Genomic DNA, 23,221 nt, shown 5'->3' with positions numbered 1-23,221 from the left:
AGACCCCAGGTGATTTGGCCAACTCATGAAGGCCTAACCCCTTTCATAGTGCAGCTAAAGCTAGAAAACTAGCCACACAGTGTACCAGAAACTTGGAAGAATGCTAATCATTATTTTAATTCATACGAAAGGAGACATCAAGGACTTGAAAAACAACAGACCAATCAGCTTACTGTCCATTCCCTACAGGTATTTGCTAAGGAAATCGCAAATAGAGTCAGGACAACCTTAGACTTCAATTAAACCAAATCATCAGGAAGGCTTTCATAAAGGATGCTCAACAATAGACCATATTCACACTATCAACCAGGTAATAGAGAAATGCACAGAACAGAATATAACCAAACCCCTATATACAGAATGTACACGCTAACTTTAGCCAGGCTTTAAAAATATGTTGCAGCACTCTAGACAACGCGACCAAATGCATGTTGCTGGCTATTGCATGGAGCAACTCGCACTATCTTTTGTGTTGTGCTTAATTGAACAATTAGTCGAGATTAATTAATCAACTTTGCAAGCAACAAAGATAGGCAAAAAAGTTCAATTAAAAAGGTGTGTAGAACGGTCCGCAAAACGTCCAATTGAACGGTTTCTAACTTTCCATCTATTACGCATCGGCTTTTTTTTTTCGCTCTCTGCAGATGCCCGGGAAATACAAAAAATACCATGTGACATGCTCGCTTGCGCCGCAATTGCAGTGCTCTCAAACGTTCCGCGTAGGAACGAACAGATCATTTAGCCCAGTGTGCTGCTGCTTAAAAAGGTGACAGGGCTGCGACGCAGGCGTTGGCTGCGTGATTTATGCGAGCACAAGCGATAAGGACTGTGTCTGCTTGTCGCTATCAAGCACCACAAGGGAAGCATACCACTAGCCTATATCGCACAGCCAGCTCCTGCGTCGCTGCCCTGTCACCCTTTAAGCGGAAGCACACTGGGCTAAATGTTCTGTTTGTTCCTACACGAAACATTTGAGAGCGCTGCAATCGTGGCGCGCAAGCGAGCATGTCACGTGGTATATTTTTGTATTTCACGGGCATCTGCAGTGAGCGAAATGAAGCTGATACGTAATGGATGGAAAGTTAGAAACTGTTCGGTTGGATGTTTCACGGACTGTTCTACAACTTTCTCACTGGACTTCATTGCCTATCTTCACTGCTTGTGAAGTTGGTTAATTAGTCTAAATTAATTATGCAATTAAGCACAATACAAAAAATAGTGTAAGTTGCTCCATACAATAGTAGCAACATGCACTTGGTCGCGTCATCTTAGAGTGCCGCGGCATATTTTTGAAGTCTGGCTAAAGTTAGCGTGGACACCCTGTATATAGCGTTCATTGATTACGACGAAGCATTTGACTCTGGAAACTCAGCAGTCATTGCGGAATCAGGGTGCAGAAGAGTCCCATGTGAAAATACTGGAAGATGTCTACGACTGCACAGCTACCATAGTACTTCATAGAGCCAGCAATAAAATTCCAATAAAGAAGGGTGTCAGGAAGGGAGACACGATCTTGCCCGTTTACAGGAGGTATTCCGAGGCTTGAATTGGGAACAGTTGGGGGTAAGAGTTAATGGAGAACACCTAAACAATCTGCGATTCGCTGATGACATTGCCTTGCTGAGTCACTCAGGAGATGAACTGCAAACCATGATCGATGAGTTGGACAGACAGAGCAGTACGGTGGGCCTTAAAATTAACATGCATAAAACCAAAGTAATGTTCAACAGTCTAGCAAGGAAAACAGCAGTTCACAATTGGCAGTGAAGTGCTGGAAGTGTGTGGGGTTTAATTGGGGGGATAAATACGTTCTCCCCGCTTAATCACGGTTGAAAAAGTTCAAAACCACCAGGACAGGTAGTGGCTGCTAATCCGGATCATGAGAGGGAAATAACTAGAAGGATAAGAATAGGGTGGAGTGCATATGGCGGGTTCTCTCAGATCATGAATAGCAGTTTAACAATATCCCTCAAGAGAAAAGTGTACAACAGCTGTATCTTACTGGTACTCACCTACAGGGCAGAAACGTGGAGGCTAACGAAAAAGGTTACTTGGCAAGGGCAGGGTTAATTGGAGAGCCATGGGAGAGGCCTTTGCCCTGCAGCGGGCGTAGTCAGGCTGATGATGATGAGGTGGTTCAAGTGAAGAAAAACGATGCCGGGTTTAGCAGAACAGATTATTGGCTTTCATTTCCGAAGTTTTAATTGAGGTGATTTTTGTTTAAAGTGAGGAAAAATTTTTCAGGTTGAGCTGTCGTGCCGCAAGTTGTGCCATCTCGTAACGCTTCTTTGCCACAGAGCACGGCATCTGGCATGACACATTTATGGCCAGATAACCACTACAGTTTGCCCCCACTCGCAGACGTGCATCCTGGAGCTAAGGCAGATAGCGCATGACATTCCGCGGATAGTGTGCGATAAACAAGATCATTTTTGCTCACGAAGTTTGAACAGGTGTACTATGGCACCAGGGCAGACAAACAAGGGTATTCCATGTCCTGTCTTACATGGACTACAAGGAAAGAACGACCAGCCGCTACAGCAACTGCAACATCAGTCCTTTATTTCTGTTTGAAAAAGGTCATGGAGAGCACATGCCTTGGAGTGCGCGTGACGGAGTGAAGTCCTCACCACGGCTTTGAGTAACACAAGAAACGCTGGTGGTGAGCGCAGCACGATCGCGAAGAGGTGTCTCGCTTTTGAATGACTGAATATACCACGACTGTGGCACCGGTGCGCTTTGTCGCCTCCTTCTCGCACCCTCTTCATGTCCGTTATGGCTCTGAGAACAACGACTGAGTGCGGCATGATACTGAATAACAATCCCACTGGTGCATGTATCACCCAAGCAGCAGTAAGAAAATCTTTTCCCACGAATATCTGTTCTACTACACAATGTTCTGATGCCTGCTTGCAGTGTAAATAAACTTCACTTAGAAACGAGGACTGCACACACATTTCACCTGGCCACAGTGTCGACGGTGCTGTGGTTTGAAGTGAAGAGGCACAGAGACGACACAACTTTCGACACAAGAGCTCAACTTTAAAAACTGTTTTCTCACTTCAAGCAGAAGTCACCTCAATTAAAACTTCAGAAGTGAAAGGCAATAAATTGTTCTACTAGATCCACCATCTTTTGTATTTTTACTTGGACCACCTGAGGGTGAAATAAACGGGTGTTTATGGTTCAAAACGCACTTTTCTACAAGTATTTTTTTTCACTTTGATGTATTCTGTTTCATCAGCTGTAACATTTTTTATAGGTAATAGAAATCTAGAGAAGCAAGAGGGCCATTTCTTAATTTCCTACAGGAAGTCGATGTCTTTTTAAAAACAATGTCAAGATACAAGCACAACTTTTACATTTTATTGAATTCTAACGAAACATTTATACCGTCCAAAAATAGATGACCTGAATTATATTGAAAGCCAGAATCTGTGCAAATGTCATTAAAATGTGGAGAGTTTTCTAAATATCAAGATCTTTTATTGATTATTGAGTAGCGCCTGATTTCATGCCTTTTCAAAATGTTCAAAGTGAACTCACATCACGAATAATTCTTTTTTCGGCGAAAATATTTGAGGCTTAGATCACCCACGATGTGCTAAGAGTTCATGAAATTTTTCTGAACAAATCGGGATGGTCAAGTGCAACGTCTGGCGTGGAATAACACCGTCACATTTACTGGAGGGAGAAACTTGCTTGGCTGCCATTGTGCAGCGCTGTCTCACACAAACATAGTTTTTGCCCGTTTGTGCGTTGATGAAGTGGGTAAAAATGGCGGCGACAATATCTATGAATCCGGCCCCCCACCCCACACTTTCATCGTTGAGATGGTTAAGAATTTACGTTACATTTATTTTAAACTGTGAGCTTTTCTTGGTACGTTCCCAAGTTTCGCGCTGCACAGAGCAGACCTTGGCAGGACACCAAGATGCTGTGCGCCGATAACATCACAGTGTGCTTATCTTCCGATGGGAGCTCCGGAGGGGGGTGGCTGGGAGGGGCATGGCTCGCTGGGCAAACTTGGCAGAGCGCCAAGACATGGGCCAAGACATGGGGTGCATGGGGCAATAGCTACATGCATGGGGGAATATGTGGGTGTGTTCTTTGTTTTTTTTGCCGGTCCAGATATAATAATAATCGGTTATAATGATCGGATTTTCGAGTTTCTTGACATAATTATAAGTGGATTGCACCGCATCATATCAACTGTTCCTGCTTTACACAATTTCTCCTATTACACGATACTCAATAGGCCTTGAGTGTAATATTTATGTGCAATATATGTTTTTTTTTTCGTCATCGGTATTCCGCAAAAAAGCATTTTGTTTAAACTATCTATCTGAAGAAGAAGGCAGAACACCAACCAACATAAAAATGAACATTAAAATTTTTAAATTCAGTGTTTTGCCTTCTTCTTCATGTACACCCCCAACCAGACAGGTTTCCGTCCAACCCTCGACTTCATAAACTATCTATTCTGTGTTCACCATTCACATTCACTCTGCAACGAAGAAGCTTTGCAAGGATAGAACTGGATGCAACAACAAGACTTCTTACCTTGTCGTGTACTGAAAAATATAATTTGCCAGGCACCTCACTTTTGCTCCTTCCCAAAATCTACAAATTAGGTTGCATCCAACCAATCAGGACCAGGCCCCCACAAGCCTCCTATGCTGCCACATGAGAGTGACGACATACAGTCGGAAAGGGCTTGCAAATGCACGAATGCAACCTCAGTGTAAAAATTTCAAGGTTGCTTTGCCTGAATCAGCCCAAGCCTAAAGGATGCCAAAAGCAATTGAGCATCCAGGTGGCGATGTGGTCCTCAAGCATCACTGGAGGACTGAGGAGGCATGTCCCAGTTTTGTGCCAGGCTTCAAAACTAGGCTTCTCAGCAATGACCAGGTAGCTCTCTTGCTAAGGTACTAATGCAATCCTCACATTCTTTGATGCTCTGTTCAACAGGTTTTACAAACTATGGTAGACTCCTGATAAGACGAATCGTCGGATAAGATGCACAAGTGAGACCACTTGGTTGGCTTTCCGTTGGACAGAACGTAAAAAAAATCTGCATATGAAGAACTGTTTCGCACAACATTCGGTTAAAATGACCTTCTGCAGTGACCGTGAACACTGGTGACCCCACATAACGGCACTCACAGGGCATCCATGCAACACTAAGTAGAGAAAACATTACCAAATGCTTCTACACACGGAAGCCAACCCCCCCAAGATGGCTTCCACGCACCTTCACGCACAGCAGTAGAGAAGCCGTCCAGTGAGAGCACAGTAGGGAAAGCCCTCTTGCTGGTGCGGGAAAGGCAGGTCATCATTGCGTCTACACAGACCTCCGCATAGCGCACGCGTCATGTGCCAAGTGTTGCCCCCACAGACTAAAAGGTGTGTATGCACCCGTTTGTTGACTTGGGGCTCGAAAACTCCGGGGTTGTATTTTGAACAGATGCAGTGTCGAAACACGCATTACTGCAGAGCAGAGATGGCCTGATATCAGCAGCGCACACATTAGAAAGGCTTGTGGTGTGCCTGCCTGTGTTGTTGGTAACAGCTATGCTGCAGAAGGAGCAAGATAAGCGAGGTGCATGGCTACCCTGCTGGGCACCTACGAAAATCTCGGAGCAGGACGGAAAGCGAAAATCCGAAGAAAACACACGAAGAGTAGCCACTATGGGACACAGTGAGAAAGAAGGGGCGGGGGTAAAAATGAAAAATTCACCAATGCCATTTTCAAGTAGGATAACATAAGCTTATTTCATGCTGTGCCTTCAGTGTGATAAATGCTCTAATTGAAATTATCCTCTCTCTGAAAGGCTATTATATTCATTGTTTTCATATAACATATTATGAACACATCTAGCATGCTCACACACCTTTCTTTAGGGACACTTTTGTTAAGATGAAGTTCTCATAAGATGATGGTCCCTTCAGGTTCATATTAAAGGGAGTACCTTGAAAAAATTTAGAGGAGATCAATTGGATTGATGCAGCGACAGCATTCTTCTTTCACTCGCAAACCTATTCCAGTTCTGATTCTATTCCAATCCGGGGTCCATTGCCTTTCACTCTCCAATGTACCGCAATTGCGATTGTTTTCAGATTCCGACGCAAAATGCATCACATCGTTAAGATTGCTGCGAGTAACGTACCACTATTGGCACTGGAAAAGTGATGCGTCAATACACCGGCAGGAGGCTGTTTCAAACATAGCCGCTGATGGGAACTTGTGAGGCCCAGGCTGCTCTTCCCGAGCAATGTGAGAAAGCAATAGCTCTAGCATGCCTCATTTCTACACACACACAGTTCTTCAAGAGAGAATAAATTTTGCATATAGGCTGCTGTTGTCTGAGTCATTTCCACAGTCATTCTGCATCCGGCATGTTCCTAGTCTCCCCTAAGGGAGATTGGGACGGTTGACAGGTGGCAGGCTGAAATAGGCAAATTCCCCTAAAAACAAAGTGCCTGGTGGTGGCTTGGCACAGACGCAGTTTTTACCTTCATGACCCTCCTAATGTTATCACATTAACATTTATACCAAAGCCTCACAAACACGGAGCTGTGTTGAAACACACATCTTGGGCACCATGGGAGCTGCACCGCTAGTCACATGCACAACTGGAATTCAAGTGCCATCCAGGTAGGGGTGCTAGCCACTGAGCTCAAGAAATTCCTTCAGTTGACCCTATGCTTGTGCCTGTGAAAATGCCTTATGTGACAAATATACAGCATGTTTTTAATGATTTTGTCTTCACAGTAAAAGGATGTGGCAAAATAGCGGCTGCTGTTGCCTTACATGCACTTGGTGCAGACAGCCGACAGGGCCTCCAGCAGGGTCTCCTGTGTGGGCAAGAAAAGAAGACAGATTCAGCTGTCAGTGTCCTACACGACACATGTTCGTGATCAGAGTAAAAAAGTTTAATTTTCAGGTTATCGCCCATAAAGCAGCACTGTAACTGAACAATTTATCCCCAATCTGCAGTATGCTTGCAAGGAGAGTTCGCACATGCTGAAATCAGAAAGAGAGGGGATGGGAGGTGCCAGCTCAATCATTCCCATGTGTCCCCTTGCAATCTGATTGGCCTCCCATTTTTTTATTTATTTATTTACCCACAGCACCACAGTGGCATTACAGTGGGAGGGTAGGTTGTACAAAGAAAAAAAAAAATGATTACAAGGGCAAATTCTTTGTGTGCCAGAGGGGGTGGCGGCTGTTGGTGCTGGAATTGCAGTGAGGAGCGCACGTGGCGGCATGGTTTGTGGCACAAGCTGTGGGCCATGCGAACCCTAATAACCCAGTTTTTTTACTCTTTCCACAGGCCAGGTTTCAAGATAACCAAATCAAAAAAAGCCTTTTGAGATTAGCACTCAAAAAAGTTACATGGTTGCACCTAACAGCGGAAATGCGAAAGCTTTCCCTGCCCTCTTTTTCTCCCTCCATTTTTCGTTTTTTTTTATTTTCTTCAGTTTACTGTTTTGTTTTCATTTTTTATTTTTATTCTTTATTTCTGATTACTTTTTACTTTTATTTTTATATATTTTATTTGTTTTGACTATTTTTCATTTCTGGATTTTTTAAATTCCATTACATATATGCTGCTTGTGAACTGTTGCTTAATCAACTTTACATTTTGTTTTATTTGACATACGACTAATGACTGACAGCTCGTGCGGACAACTTTCGTCCACAGACTTCATCTACAACTTCCATCCACGTCACTCATGAGCCAAGAAAGCCTTACGCCTTAAAAGACATGGAACCTATCATCATCATCGGGCTGAAGTGGGTTGACTACGCCCACTGCAGGGCAAAGGCCTCTCCCATGCCTCTCCAATGAACCCTGTCCTTTGCCAGCTGCACGCACCGTATCCCAACTTCTTAATCTCATCCGCTCACCTAACTTTCTGTTGCCCACTGCTATGCTTGCCTTCTCTTGGAATCCACTCCGTTACCCTTAAGGACCAGCGATTATTTTGTCTTCGCATTACATGCCCTGCCCAAGCCCCTTTCTTCCTCTTGATTTCGACTAGGATGTCATTAACCAGCATTTCTTCTCTCACCCACTCTGCCGGCTTCCGGTCTCTTAACGTTACACCTATCAGTTGTCCTTAATTTAAGCTGAACCCTTTTCGTTAGCCTCCACGTTTCTGCCCCTTAGGTGAGTATCAGTAAGATGAAGCTGTTGTATACTTTTCTCTTGAGGGATATTGGTAAACTGCCATTCGTGATGTGAGAGAACCTGCCAAATGCACTCCACCCCATTCTTATCCTTCTAGTTATTTCCCTCTCATGGTCCCGATTAGCTGTCGCTACCTGCTCTAAGTATTCCTTTACCATTTCCAGCTCCTCGCTGCCAATTGTGAACTGCTGTTCCCTTCCGAGACTTTTGAATATTACTTTGGTTTTCTGCATGTTCATTTCTAGACCTACCGTTCTGCTCTGCCTGTCTAACTCCTTGATCATGCTTTGCGGCTCATCTCCTGTGTGAATCAGCAAGGCGATGTCATCAGCGAATCACAGATTATTTAGGTATTCTCATTAACTCTTATCCCCACTGTTCCCAATGCAGGCCTCGAAATACCTCCTGTAAACAGGCGGTGAAGAGCATTGTCGAGATCGTGCTTCCTTGCCTGACACCCTTCCTTATTGGAATTTTATTGCTGACTTTGTGGAAGACTATGGTAGCTGTGGGGTCGTTATAGATATCTTCCAGTATTTTCATGTAAGGCTCTTCTACAACCGTGATTCCACAATGCCTTCATGACTGCTGAGGTTTCCACTGAGTCAAATATCTTCTCGAAATGAATGAAGGCTATTTACAGGGGTTGGTTACTTCTGCACAATATTCTATCACCCGACTGACAGTGTGAATATGACAATGTGAATACTATTCTCAAGTATCCTTTATGAAAGCCTGCCTGATCATTTGGTTGATTGAAGTCTGATACCCCGTCACACAGGCACTGCAAAGACCTTTGAGAATCGGGTCCTTACATCCAAAGGCATAAGGAGTGCAGCTACACGACACAAAATGTTGCACCGTTGCTGATAAGGGCTTTGGAGGCGAAGACGCCCATCCTAGACCTTTGGAGCCTTAAGGTGCGACCTTTGGAGCCTTAAGGTGCGCCTTTGAAAACCTGGAATCGCAGTGCTGTCCAACTTCAAAAAAGTACTGAAAAAAAAAAAGATGCAGCCAACAATGTTTGAAAGCATCTTTAAAAAATACGAAAGGTGTGTCTGGCTTGTTTTCTGCACGGGCATTTTTATATTCTATGCCCAGATTTCAAGACAGTGAAAGTGTTGCAGCAACACCGAATGCCCCTGGTGGCCAAGGCAGTACACAAAACCTGCTGCTGCTGCTGCTGATGAGAGTAGCTGTTGCAGCTATTTTATAGAAGCAACTAGAATAAAAAATTCTGCGAGCTCAAAGATATGAACAGATACCACACTTCAATTCTAAAATGCTCAGTTCAGCTGCCTCAAGCACAGCAGCGGGTTCTAAGCCTCAACGACTATTTAACCTTGGGGCTGCACCATGCAGCTGCATCACTGCTGCTTTGAGCTTTCAGTCCTTTGGGGAAAAGAGGTGCCTTTGCTGGAAAGGCCTTCGAGGAATGCCGTGCGACAGGGGTATAACGCTGTCCTGGCTCTATTAGTAAATACCTTGTAGACAACAGACGGTAAGTTGACCGGTATATAATTTTGCAAGCCCTTGATTATGGATTAAGATGATGTTTGCATTCTTCCAAGCTTCTAGTACGCTTGAGGTCATAGGGCATTGCACATACATGATGGCTATGTTTTCTCGCACAATCTCTCTGCTGTCCTTCAACAGGCCTGCTGTTACCTGATCGTCACCAGCTGCTTTCCCCCTTTGCATTGTTCCTAAGGCTTTCTTTACATCCTCTTTCGTTACTGGGATGGGAGGGATGACGCATTGCTGTGCGGTACTGTCTCTCTCATCAATGTTCTGATTACATTGGCTACTGTATAGATTTGTGTAGAACTCTCCGGCTACTTTAACTATCTTATCCATATTACTAATGGCATTGCCCTGTTAATGCATACACCTAGTTTTTACTATGCCTAGTTTCCTCTCCACCGCTTTAATTTTTTAGGCTACCTCCGTCCTTTAGAGCATGTTCGATTCTGTCCATATTAATGTTCCTTATGTCGGCTACCTTGCGGTATCCTGTTGAACCATCTTGCTGCCTACTTCTACTGCGCACTCTGTAATGATAGCTGTGAGATTATTGTTCACTCCTTGAACACTAAGGTTGTCTTCCTCAGTTAAAGCCGAATATCTGTTCTGCAGAGAGATCCTGAATTCCTCCACTTTCCCTCTTACCACTAACTCACTGATGGGCTTCTGCCTCACTAGTTTCTTCCATTCCTTCTTCAAGTCTAGGCTAATTCTAGACCTTACCATCCTGTGTTCACTACAACACATCATTCCGAGGATGTCCACATCCTGCACCATGCCAGGGTGAGTGCAGTATGAAATCTATTTCATTTTAGCCTCACTGTTGGGGCTTTTCACATCCACTTCATGTCCTCTCATTTGCGGAAGAAAGTATTCCTGACCCCCCAAAATTATTTCTCTTTGCGAACTCTCCTAACAACTCTCCGTTGTGGTTCGTAGAGCCTATGCCATAGTGCCCATTGCCTGGTCGCCAGCCAGCTTTTCGCCTACATTGGCACTGAGGTCGCCTATCAGTAGTGTACTGTGATCTTTGTTCATTGCGATTCTACGTCTTCATAGAAGCTTCCAACAATCTGGTCATCATGTCTGGATGTAGGTGCATAGGCCTGCACCACCTTAAGCTTGTACTCTTATTAAACTTGATTACAATAAATGCCACCCTCTCGTCAATACTATAGGATTACGGATTACTCTATGTTACCAGCCATATCCTTATTGCGAGGAATCGCACGCCTAGTTCTCGTCTCTCCACTCCACAGTATAGCATAGTACGTGCCCACCCTTTAGCACCGTATACGTGCCATCTGTCCTTTTAACTTTGCTAAGCCCTATGACATCCCATTCATTACACGCTAGTTCCTCGAACAGACTGCTAGCCTCACTGGGTAAGGTTCTATAGTTAAGTGTTGCCAGGTTCAGTTTCCAATGGCGGCCTGTCCAGAGCCTGAGTTTCTTAGCAACCCCGCTGCATCACAGATCTAGCTGGTGCCTTAGCCAGTTGCTCTGAAGCCACTCGGGACAGAGGGCCGAGGGTTGTTTTGTAATCATACACGAGATTGTGGCCAAGTACTACACCAGGGTGGCCAAATCCTGTTCTGGTGAGTGAGTGTGTAGTTGGTCTTGGTCACTGATATCAAGCCGCACCCCAAGCCTGGTTATGCAATTCCATCGACACACTTTTTATTTTTTATCTGGTGGAGAATTGCACAGCACCGGGATTTGAACCCCGATCCTCTTGCATGCGAGTTGGATGTTCTATCTCTACGCCATTGCAGAATGGCATGGGCATTTTGGCCGCATGATAATATGCATACAAGCACATTGGCCCCAATACAACAATGAGCATAGACCATCGCATCCCATGATGTGGACAAGCAACTTTTACTGGTTGAAACTGATGCAGCCTCCAGATAAGCAACAAATAACAAAAGAGGTGATGCACCAACTCTGTGCCACAGTTTTAAAGCAGAGTGATTTCATATGCTATCACAGGGCAAGACAACTTGCACACCCATTTGTGTTAGACGTCAGGCAAAGAAAAAGTATCAAGTCAATGACCTTGACCACAGGCCCTATACAGTGGATTAACTTCAACCACTGATTTCCGGTCCCCTCTGAATTTGCATAATCAAGAGCAGACTGCATGAATATCCGTGCTTCGCACTGTCTCTCTGTTGCTGTTGTGCCATCCCACCAAGCAGCCGTTCGTCAATTGAGCCTAGCTCTTTCCATGAGCCCAAGCAAATGGCCGAGGGGAGAAGGAAGAGCACCTTTCCCTGCCAGGTGCGCCCTGGTAGGGCAGCCAGCAGTGACCGCACCAGCGGCTCAGCACAGCTCCATTCCAGACAGAGGGCCAGGGTGCGGGCCCACAGTGCTTGCAACGGCTGCCCCCTGGCGCCGCAGGGTCCAGGTTGCACTGGCCAGGGCTTGCTCCACAAGAGCCAGAACTTCCGTCAGGTAGAGACGCACTCCAGACTCTGCCCCTGCAGCCACAAGAGGTGACAAAACTTGGGCCTCTTGCACATTGCTTGCAGAGCAGCCACTAGACATGCCTTCTCCCTTTTAATTCTAAAGACATTGTCCTTCCCTCTAACTTGACAGAGTCGAGGTTCCCTTTTCACTCCATGGAAAGCCATACAGCAAGTTCACACAGCCTCGTAGTAGTGGTAGTACTAAGTGGTTTTATTAATATAATAATAAAAAGGAAGGAAAAGATTTCTGCTAGCCCCGGCATCTGCCATCGATACCGAAGCACCTGAGCTGGGGCGGCGGAAATAAAGGATAGTAGGCAGAATGGAGAAATGAAATGAAAGGGGTGAGGGGACAGGAAGAGAGGACAGAGGAGAGGGGTAATATACACAACACACAGCACCGTTAAAGGCCTCCAACTGGCTTGGCGTGTGTTGCAGACAAATGATTCTTCATAGCCAGTGCAAGCAAACTGGTCTGTGTAGCAAATCTGCCCTGTAAACATGTTCACTGATGCGGCGGTTTTTCGAAGCGCAAATCCCTATGGCATCGTGGCCTACTAGTGGACCACCCTTAAATATTCTTGGGTGCGGTGTGACCTGCCAGTGAGCCACTGGCGAAGCCAGCTTCTTTTATCTGCCAAGAGATGGCAACAGCAACCAGGTATGTGTGTTTTTCACCAGCTCTCTGAAAAAAATCTGAGTTGTCCCATGGCTTCATTGCATGACTCAGTACTTATGCCCATAGAGCATAAGCACAAAGCGTGACCCACTGGTGACCACAAGGTGGGGAGCATGTTAAGGTGGCGGCTCCACGGCCACAATCTTGCGAGTAGTTCAGAGTCTGCCACCAGGCTATGCCACTGATCTACGGCCGAGGAAGTCTCTACCTGTCTTGCCCCCAGCAACCCGTTATTGTTTGGGTTGAGATAAGTGCCCGGTCCTTTCTCGACCCTTGGTGCCTGAAGGCTTTTACTTTTGTTGCTGCGCAGTCTTTCAAAGAGGGTCATAATACCCGGCTTCTTTTCCCCGTCGTGCGTGGGGTTCCCGGAGCGTTTGTAGGAGTGGCTCTGCCACTTTCTCGGCCTCCTCCTTGCCTGTTCTTCCAAAACCGCACTCGATAGCTGGTCTCCAGTTGGTCTGCTTGCCTAACGCACGTGACAAAATAAAGAAAGGACACTGATCGTCAATTCTTATTATACGTGTTTCACTACTGATGGAGCGAAAGCTTGGGCTAGTTGGTGATACACTCTCCACATGATTGCACAGTTGCAAATTTAGGACAAATTATTTATGTCCTGTTCTAGTTTCATCAATAAACTTTAGTTGAAGTTGGCGCCTGTCTTTTGTCCTTTTTATCCTGGTCTTTTGCGCTGTGCAGATAAACCATCACGGTTGGTGCTGCTTCTACAGTAGGAATGGGAAAACTCCTGGACTGGAGTGTGTAAACTGCCAGCTCTGGCACTCAACAAAAAATAGTTGCTTTATCAAACGTTATTACATATATGATAATACAGCTATAATAAACTGAACTTCATTCAACATTCGTCCTTGAAACTGAAGTTGGTAGGTTACAAAGTATAATGAAGTGGATGATGGCTAATTTCTTTTTACCTTTGAGAAGAATCTACATAGCGAAAGAGACGTCAAATCGCTATCACGACAGTAAGCACACCGCAGGGCACCGGAACGTATTCATGTACGCTGCAGGAAAAAATATTCAAGTATTCAGACTAAACTTTGGGAAAGAGGGGAGGGGGGGATGTAGGAGACGGCTGTGCAGGAATGTTGCAAGAACAGGGGTCGGAAGAGGGAGGGGGCGCATAGTTTTTTAGGTGCTTAGGGCGTCCCTTTCCCTCTCCCATTTGGATCCTCCACTGCGTCCTCCCTCTCCACTTGTTAGACATAGGTGTTTTTTGCCTCCAGTTTACTTTTTTAGGTTGCTTATTGTCTCTAGAATTTTCCATCGCGTGCTAGTGGACGTATATCTTCCCGCCCTGCTTTTCATCAGGAATGATTTGGGTCCACTGACTGGCATGCTGAATTTTTTGCTTGTTTGATCAAAGATGCAAAAAGCACGCATGCATGCATGTGTCAACTGAAGGAACAGCTCTTGTTATTTTTGCACCGTGTGCTTTCAGGCAGCTAACTAATTTTCTACTAATCTAATCATTTTCCTAGGAACAATGGTCTCGTGCGCTATTTCATTTGACACTGAAACCCCATGTGAAAAGTAGCACGCTCTGGAAGAACGCGCTCAGCTGCTCTCCTGTCTTGCTTCTCGTGATAATGCACATGCTAAAAGCAGAGGGCATGCCTTGATACCTTTCGAACAAATTTATTGGGGGGAATACTGTTCATTATTAGTGTTTGACCAGACTGTATTGTATTCATTGCACAGGGCACACATACATAAGAAACGTATACTTTTGCATTGAGGCCGCCCTTTGGTTTCATGCGTTGGTAGCAAATAATTTCGAGATGTAGCATTTACCGCAAATTCACATGTCAGCTCCCAGTTCTTGTTCCATACAACAGCGTCCATACTTACCATACAATTTTTTTTCCTGGAAATGCCAAATGATTAGACTTATCGACCAGATTGCATTTTGTCGGATGTGACCTGTCCCAATATTTTTTCAATTTTTTCCACACAAATGCTGTACAGCTGTTATGCTGTATGTGGACAAATGGAAATGGTTCATTGTAGTCGCCGAAGTTATCGCATGCTTTTATGTCAGCCTTGCTAACATGGTTAGACGACACCTTTGAGAACACAACAAGGCGACATCCTTCAGAGCAAGCTTCAAACAAAAACGCATCAAAATGGGCGTTGAGACGGCGGATGGGTCTAGTGCCCGGGTGACACGAAACCAGCCTTGGTTGAAATAAGGGCATCATTCTTTTGCGAACACGCTTATTTTTGAGCGGGGGTAGAGGTGTGGCTACAAACGCTGATTCATCCTCACTGTTTGGTGTGGGTGTTGTTGCACATGACTGTTCCCCGCTTGCACATTCATCAAAAACATCCTCAACAGCTACTGTGGCACATTAGCTTTACTATCGGCACCGGAACAAGAGTAGAAATAAAAAAAGAAAACGACTGAAACGCATGACATTAGGGCTGACCGTCAACTAAAGCCTTTTCTTTTTTTTGGGCGTGAACTGCTTGTGCTAGTAGGAGGGCAGAAGACGAACACACCAGCGCTGGCTGTCAACATAAATTACTATTTTTTTTCTGTTGAAATAACGGTAATACTGTTATAATAACTACTGTGAGCTCTAGTTGAAAGTCAGTGCTCGTCACTGTTGCCTTCTTAGCTGGCCCGAGGTCAAACACAGAAACTTCAGTTGGAGGGTATGCTGAGAAAGAGAACTGCTACTAGCAGCACCCGAGAGCGGGAGCTTAGCAGGGTATGCAGATTTACCGAGAGTTATGTTGTGAGAAACGTGACAGACACCATGATCACTTATCAGTTTGTTCTAGTGGGGTGCTATTTGTAAATATATTTCTTGATAATGATTCCACAAACTCAATCTAACCAGCCCTGAAAAGCTCTTTACATGTCTGGGGATCGTACAACAGGAGATCCAGCCTGGTTCGTTGGGGTTGCAAGGAAGATGGGGGAAGGCGGGAGGCCCATTGGCCCACCAAAGCACGTTTTCAACTCGCACTGCCAAGCCTAGAGTGCCTGCAAATACTGCATCCCACTAAGGTGTGCAGTTGGTTCATACTTGATGAAAAAAAAAAAAAACAGCTGAAAGAAACAGGACAGAAAGTCGAAGAGCTGACAAACAAGGGCACTCCACTCCCTCCTTCCGACAATGCTGTAACTATGTCGTCTCCCCCCCACCCCATCCAACGAGGTAATTCCGATTTCCGGATGACACTTGTCATTGGTTGAGGTAGTGGCACGTTCTTTCCGTGACACACCCTGGCTGACGGCTTTGTTGTTTTGTTGCTGCTGGCGCTTTTGAAGGATTACAATTATGCAACAGCGAATTACTTCTCCCTTTCTTGAGTGTGAAAGAAAAATCCAGTCTCAAGCCAGCGATCAATACCGAAGTTTGTTTGGTTTCGGAGGAAGCACCTTGCCTCTCGCCTCGCCGACTGCAAACAAAACAAACCAGCTGCGTGCACCTTTTGCCCTGAGATGGCCAGGTTCGAAAGTCCGAAAACTCCGAAAGGTTCGAAAAATTTTCCAACTGAGGGATCCTCACACTTGAATGATTTTGCTCTAGGTGCAAGAGGATTTTCTCTATTTTGCACCTTCTGAGACAAGTCTTGCTTAAATGCCGTTTTTCACCTTAGCAATTTCCTTTACAACTTAAGGAGGAGGAGGATAAACTTTATTTTCATCGACAAAAAAGTAGCAGATAGTGTGAGGTTATAGCCCTATCAAGTGGCCATTAGCCCGTGGCGTGCGGCGACTTCTAGGCCCCTTGTCACAACCCGGATCTGTGTGTCCGAGTCGGAACTGAGCAATGCGGCCTCCCACTGGTCTGGATTCGAGAGCTGCAAGCCTCGCGGAGGGGAGTACTGAGGGCAAGCCCAGAGCATGTGGGATAAAGTGGCATGTTGGTCACATAGTTGACAGGAGGGAGAGTAGACCCCAGGGTATATGCGGGCATGTATCACAGGGTTGGGGAAGGTGTTCATTTGGAGTTGCCGCCACGCAACCTCTTGGGGTTTGGTGAGAGAAATATGTGCGGGGGGATGTACAACTTAAACACCATTGCAGCTACTGATAAACCAAATGCATTTTTTGAAAGCAGAGAGAATAGGCTTTCTGAAGATATTTGAACCATATTTATGAAGCAAACGAGCGAGGTACAGAATATGTACAAATATTAGCAAGAATGTTGTCTGTTCACCGCCAGAGTGGGACCGCCACCTTAAAGGAAATCCAGCTTCAAGTCTTAAAAGGACTGTTTAGCTAAGGTCAAGGCAAAATTTGGGCTAATAACATATTCCATTTGCAAACCACTTGCAAATCAGATACAGATAAAGAATGACTGTAAATTGATTATTTCCAGGCAGTTTGAATATTAGTACAGATAGCTTAGAAGTAAACTTGGTTGGCTTAAAAAGTTTAACGTCCCAAAGCAACTCAAGCTATGACGGACGCCGTAGTGAAGGGCTCCAAACAATTTCAACCATCTGGGGTTCTTTAACATGTACTGACATCATGCAGTACACTAACCTTCAGCACTTCGCCTCCATCAAAATGCAACTGCCATGGCCGGGATCGAACCCGTGTCTGTCGGGTGAGCAGCCGAGCACCATAACCACTGAGCCACTGCAGCGGCTAACAATAATGTACAGTCGAGCCCGCTTATAACGAACATGAGCGTCACGCAGCGTCCGTTCGTTATATCCCGAAGTTCGTAGTAAGTGGACCACAGCTTTAAAGACAGTTGCTTGTCAAAAACACAAAATTTTTTCTTTGCGAGAAGGTCCGTGATGGACGTGTTTCCGCAGCTCAGATCCATTGAGGGAGGTTTCCAGTTTATTTAAAGCAGAAGTGTGCTATCGCAGAGGCCCTTGGCATAGACAAGCTGTCTGAGGCTCTCTATGTAGCTAATTGCTACAGGCACGCTTATGGGTGCTCGCTTCGAAGTTTCATCCTCATCTGATACCTCTGCGTCACTTTCGTCCCACACTTCAGAAACGATGCCCTCGTTTGTGCACGGTTCTGTGGTGTCAGCGTCGTCATCGACAGAAATAAAATCATTCCAACCAATGTCATGACCCCCCATGTTGGAGTCGACGACGCGCAGCTACAAATTGTCGCCGGGCTGGTCATCTTCCGAATTAAACACTGTGTCGACAAAGCCGGCCTTGCGGAAGCAGTTCCACTTGCCAGTGGCCGTCACCTCTGCCCAGGCCGCTTTCATCATCTCTACTGCTGAATACAATGAAAATGGGCACGGTGTTCCCGTCCGCCATCCCGAATTACAACCAGGGCCCGAGATTTGAACGAAGCCATCGAAACGTCCGCACCGCAACAAGAGTGACAAAAGCGCGCGATAGGGTAGACGTGCAACATGCACAGGCAGCAATCAAGCTAAAGATACAGACGCACAGCGCCAGCAGAGAGACCAATAAGGGGCGTCCGTGAGCGTCAGTGCAGCCACCTCTTGGCCCAAACGGCTCCCGGGTCGGAATGCGCCCGACTACCTTCCCCCTTGCCTCCTCCCCTGCCGCCCTCTCCAAACCAGACCCGCTTCCTCTCCCCTCACTCTTTTCTTCCCCCTCCCCGCGCGGCTCAGTTGCGGTGTACCCCCGCAAAAGAGGCAGTTACCGGACTGCGCTCCCCCCCCCCCCCCCCCCCCCCCCCCCCCCCCCCAAATAACCTCTTCAGCTCCCACGAAAGGCCTGCTTCGCCTCCGCGATCGGCAACGGCGGCGGAGCGGTTGATAGCCAAGGCCACGCGTGGATTTGCAAGAGTAAGGAGAGGGGAGCGGAGTTGCGAGGAGGGGCGAGAGGGCGAAGTTGCAGGGCGCATCAGCGGGGAAGGGTAGCTTAAAGTCACTGGAACGGGAAAAGTACCGCAACCATCGCCGGAGCCGCCGACCCGCCGCCATATTTGGTGCAGCGCCGCTGAAGCGACGGCCGCGCGCTGTGCATTTTATGCAGAATAAATTAGGTTTTGCGAATTATGCGTGCTTTTACAGCCATGAATGAAACATACCGTTGTTCATTTGCTAATCAGCCAAAGAGAGACTGTAATTATTCCAGGCTCATGGAACGAAAGTCTGTCCGCGGCTGTGTGACCGGACATGTCACTCGTACATTGGAAGGCATGTAAGGAGAGAAATTTTACCTTGGCCGATATGAGGCAAAACCAATGTCCATCCGAATTTCACTAACGCGGACACAATGATGACCTCCAAATTTGGCCCGAGCCACTCCCCAATATGGCCCAACCACCCACAAAATTTTACCTCCGCCGATTTGGACCAAATTCGATGTCCAACATAATTTCACTACAGCACACGTGATGGTGACCTCGAAATTTGACCTGGGCCACTACCAAATTTGGCCCTCACACCCCCCCCCCCCCCCCCCCTCAAAATATGACTTCGGCAGAATTGGACGAAAATCGATGCCCAACCTAATTCCACTACGGGAAACACTACGGTGACCTCTAAATTTTGCCTGGACCACTCCCATATTTGCTCCACCCACCCCTGAAATTTGACATTGGCCGATTTGGACCACAATCAATGTGCAACCTAATTCGACTGCAGAAAACTCGATCGTGACCTCCAAATGTGGCCTTGGCCACTTAAAAGAATCACAAACAACGCATAGGAAGGCACAGATGCTTTCGTATTATCGCACGTAAGGAGACCTAAAAGCTCCCGTGAATTTTTGCTTGCGTATGCATCACGCGTACTGTCGCAAAAAAAAAAGAACATGCGAACAGCGCGGTGCCTGTGCGCTCCGCTCTTTGCATTTATTAAGGCGAAAGCCGTTGCTTGGAGTATTTTTTTTTTCCACTGGGAATGGCAAACAGCATTTTGCCTGATTCCCGCCGATTGCTGTGCCCGAAAGCGCAGCACCCAGGGCATTCTTCGATGTCTTTAATGCTGTGCACGCTTATCTCAGCCCATAAGAGCAAGTGCTACGTAATGCCCCGGACGATCTGTGTGTCGGCGGCCGCGAGAAAGAAGTGAGTGGACCATTTATGGCAGGAAATGACCACGTGACCATAGAGAACGAATCGGGAGTGCACGCGTGCTGGCGCGCCGGCACGGCGGCAAGACAAAACGAAGGCGGTACTTTTCCCGTTCCAGCAAATTTAGGGTAGCTTGCTCGAGAGCGGCGCAAAACGGGCGGGCATTATGGCGCGTTCACACTTGGATATTCGGCAGCGAGAGCGAGCGGAATACCTAGCAGAAAGGTCGATTGGTCCAGGACCGAATTCTGCCGCCGGAAAAAAATCCGCCGAATCTCGTCAGCCAATAGGAAGGCGAGTATCCACGGCGAGAAACATGGCTGCGCCCTTCGATGCAGGACGCCTCGCTTCGGACTGAATTCGTTGCGGTTACTGCCTTTTTCAGCACGTTCGCTGGCCATAAAAGAGCCAGCGGTCTTTCACTTTGTCCCATCTCGCCCATAAGAAAACATTTTAGTGATAAATTTGTTTTATTTCTTATTTCAGGTGACGATTCTTCCCCTTTTAGGCTTAAGAGGGGCGTCGGTTTGTTGACAACAATGGTTCCTCTCCTAACCACCAGATGGTGCCACTAGGCGTTTAAAAAAACTGAGAATGTTAGAAATGGCGTAACGTCCGATCAAATAGTTGCATTTAGCACACGCAAGCGTGTATACGGTTTTGGTATGTAGACAGCATCGATTAACCTCTTACCACATCTGTGTACGCCACGAGCAGACGACACACAGACGATCAGCGGCGACGCGGTGGCTAGGAAGTGTGAACGAGGGAGCATTTCGGCGGCCGCGAATTCCATTCGCTCTCGCCGCTGAATGTCTAAGTGTGAACGCGCCACTAGACAGTTTTAGTTGACCAGAGCGGCGTCCTGCTCCGCTCAGGCAGCCCAGTGGAAACACAACTGCGCATGCTCAGCCTGCTTGGCCCTGAGTGGGCTACCGGAGCGCACCTCCCGTTCCGCTCGCTGACGACCCAAGCGAGACAGCTCCCGGCAGCGGAGCAAGATGGCTGCACCCAGCGAGGCAAGCACGCAGAGTTCGTCGTTGACTTTATCCACCACCGGTGCTAATTCGGCTTTGGCATCATCTTCGTAGATGTAGCAAACGTAGAAGATGTACAGGGTCGTCCACTCTGAGTTAGAATGTCGCTCCGTGCTGCCGGCGCTCCGCGGGGTGGCGGCCGCCATAGAAACTATTGCGCAGGAGCAGTGAGAGCCGCAGGCGGGGCTTTGCGCGTCGTCTGCTACAGCGCGCTTTGTATTGCGGTGAAGTGGGCTTCAAGTTTGCACTGCGTCCGCAGAATGCCAATCGGAGAAACGTTTCCGACTAAACAAAAGACTGCGGAGAAGCCTATCAGCCGCTGTTATCCCGTTGCAGCAACCGTAGCAAAGTCTTCTGCGTGCCTGGGGAAGTTGAAACCTACAAATAAGAAACACTGAGGAGAAAATGCGCGCCACGTAATATTCAAAGCTTTATACTACTGCTGTATCACTATGATCCACAAATATTTTAAATTTTTGGCGTCTTGCTGAGTAGCTGGTACTAAATGTTAGCAAATGACTGCTGTTGTCTGCTGAAATCACGGCGCAATGAATATTAATTGGAGCGGAATAATACCAGAAGAAACGGAGCTACATTTTTAGACTCCTATTTTAGCTTCACACAGATTGAGGTAGACGGCCAGGTAGACTCATCAGCATTTGAGAACAATCCCTAAGCTTTACGAGGACCTGTCTTAATCTTTTTTTTATCTTTGCATGGCTTTAAGTAGTTTCTAAGCGGATATTTATTACAGTTCAAAGGTCACCGTAGCAAAGAATGCCGTAAGGTGTTCCCGCTAAGTTGCAATTAAGTGTGGCTGACGTATCGAAGCCGAACCTCTTGAATCAGGTATGTGGACAATTTACTCAGCCGCATTTCAGTCTACCTCTAACATTTCCATCAAGGCTTTCCGATGAGCATCAAAAGCGTAACCTTTTCTCTGGTGTACCGTGACACAGCAACTTCCCTGTTGCGAAAATTGCATGACGAGGTTTATCTATAGACTTAAACAGTCAGGTCACTCTGCTCAGCCGCATTTCAATCTACCTCTAACCTTTCCTTCAAGGCTTTTGGATGAGCGTTAAAAGCGTAATCTTTTCTCCAGTGCACCGTGACACTGCAACTCCCCGGTCGAGAAAATTCTATGACGACGTTTACCTATACACGTAAACGGTCAGGTTACCCCGCTGTCTGTCGTCGAGTGCTACTGCTTTCGTGAGTCATTCTGAGATTAAGAACATGGCTTTATCACAATTGTGAGCCGCCTTCCGCCTGTCTTGGCCGAGCACACATACTTCCGGAGTCTGAAAAACCGCGAAAAACACTTGACGGTTAGTAGCTGGGCAGCGATTCGCAAGTCCGAACCGGACCCCTAAAAGTCGTGGAGGAGCCCGAGGCAGCTGCCCCGGGTTAGGATTTCCTGTCTCCGAGTCGGAGCTATTGCGTCGTTGGGTGGTCGGGCATCCCGTGAGTGGAGCCGCACCATTGGTCAACATCGACGCCCTCCCTGTCCTGGCCAGACAGGAGCCGAGCAATGATAAAATGAGGGTCAATGTCTCGCTGTCCCCAGTCCCATCCCATTACCCATAACCCTTCCCTCAGTACCATTCCCACAACCTACGTCCCACCCCCTCCGCTACGTTCCAGGGAGTCTCCCCGGGCCCGGTCGCTTAGTAGCATTACCCCCTCATTTTTTTTTTTCCACCACCTATGGGTGGCAAAAGCACAACATTGCCTTCGGGCCTTTTCATTTATATTACGATTGGGTTAAGCCTGTTATACTTAAGTGGCACAGGCAGGGGCCTATTGGTTTACATTCCTTTTCTGGTTGCCCCACCATACTTTTGTCTTGGCCGAGAGCGCAGATGCGTCTGGTCACTTTAGTATTTTCTGCTTGTGGGCCACACTAAAGTGAATTGTCGAGAGTGCGGGACGAAGAAAGACTTGTAGATTTCTGTGTCAGAGAATGCTCAGCGTGATGAATACTCAGATGCGTACTACTGCAGCTACGACTACTCTGCAACGACTCTTCAACTTTACTCAACGACAACTCTTCCGCAACATTTTAAAACTTCGGCCCTATTGTATGGGCAACTAATATTCACCATTGGTAAACGAGTGCTCCCATCTGGTGAGATCTCAGGGTACCGGAATATCGACGGTGAATAGGCATGAAAAATTACAGAGATATTGCCTAAGCCTAATATGAACACTGTAGCAAGGTACCCGCACAATTATAAAAAGAAAAAAGAGGCAAAGGAAAATACCAATATATTTTACTTCGCATATGTGCATAGAGAGCAACAAAA

At 46.6% G+C, this 23,221-nt stretch overlaps 1 protein-coding gene across 1 annotated transcript in view; it reads right to left on the bottom strand.

The window, feature by feature from the left end:
- Positions 1-23,221, bottom strand: part of LOC144124506 (proteasome adapter and scaffold protein ECM29) — a 409,805-nt gene that overhangs the window by 61,701 nt on the left and 324,883 nt on the right. Inside the window, 3 exon segments of the mRNA XM_077657223.1 lie at positions 6,815-6,858; positions 11,993-12,088; positions 12,090-12,205. Of these exon segments, the coding sequence (XP_077513349.1) occupies positions 6,815-6,858; positions 11,993-12,088; positions 12,090-12,205 (256 nt within the window).

The sequence above is a fragment of the Amblyomma americanum genome, chromosome 3 (assembly GCF_052857255.1).
Source record: "Amblyomma americanum isolate KBUSLIRL-KWMA chromosome 3, ASM5285725v1, whole genome shotgun sequence".
Lineage (NCBI taxonomy): Eukaryota > Metazoa > Arthropoda > Arachnida > Ixodida > Ixodidae > Amblyomma > Amblyomma americanum.
The sequence above is the reverse complement of the archived record's forward strand: the minus strand, read 5'-3'. Positions and strand labels throughout refer to the sequence as shown.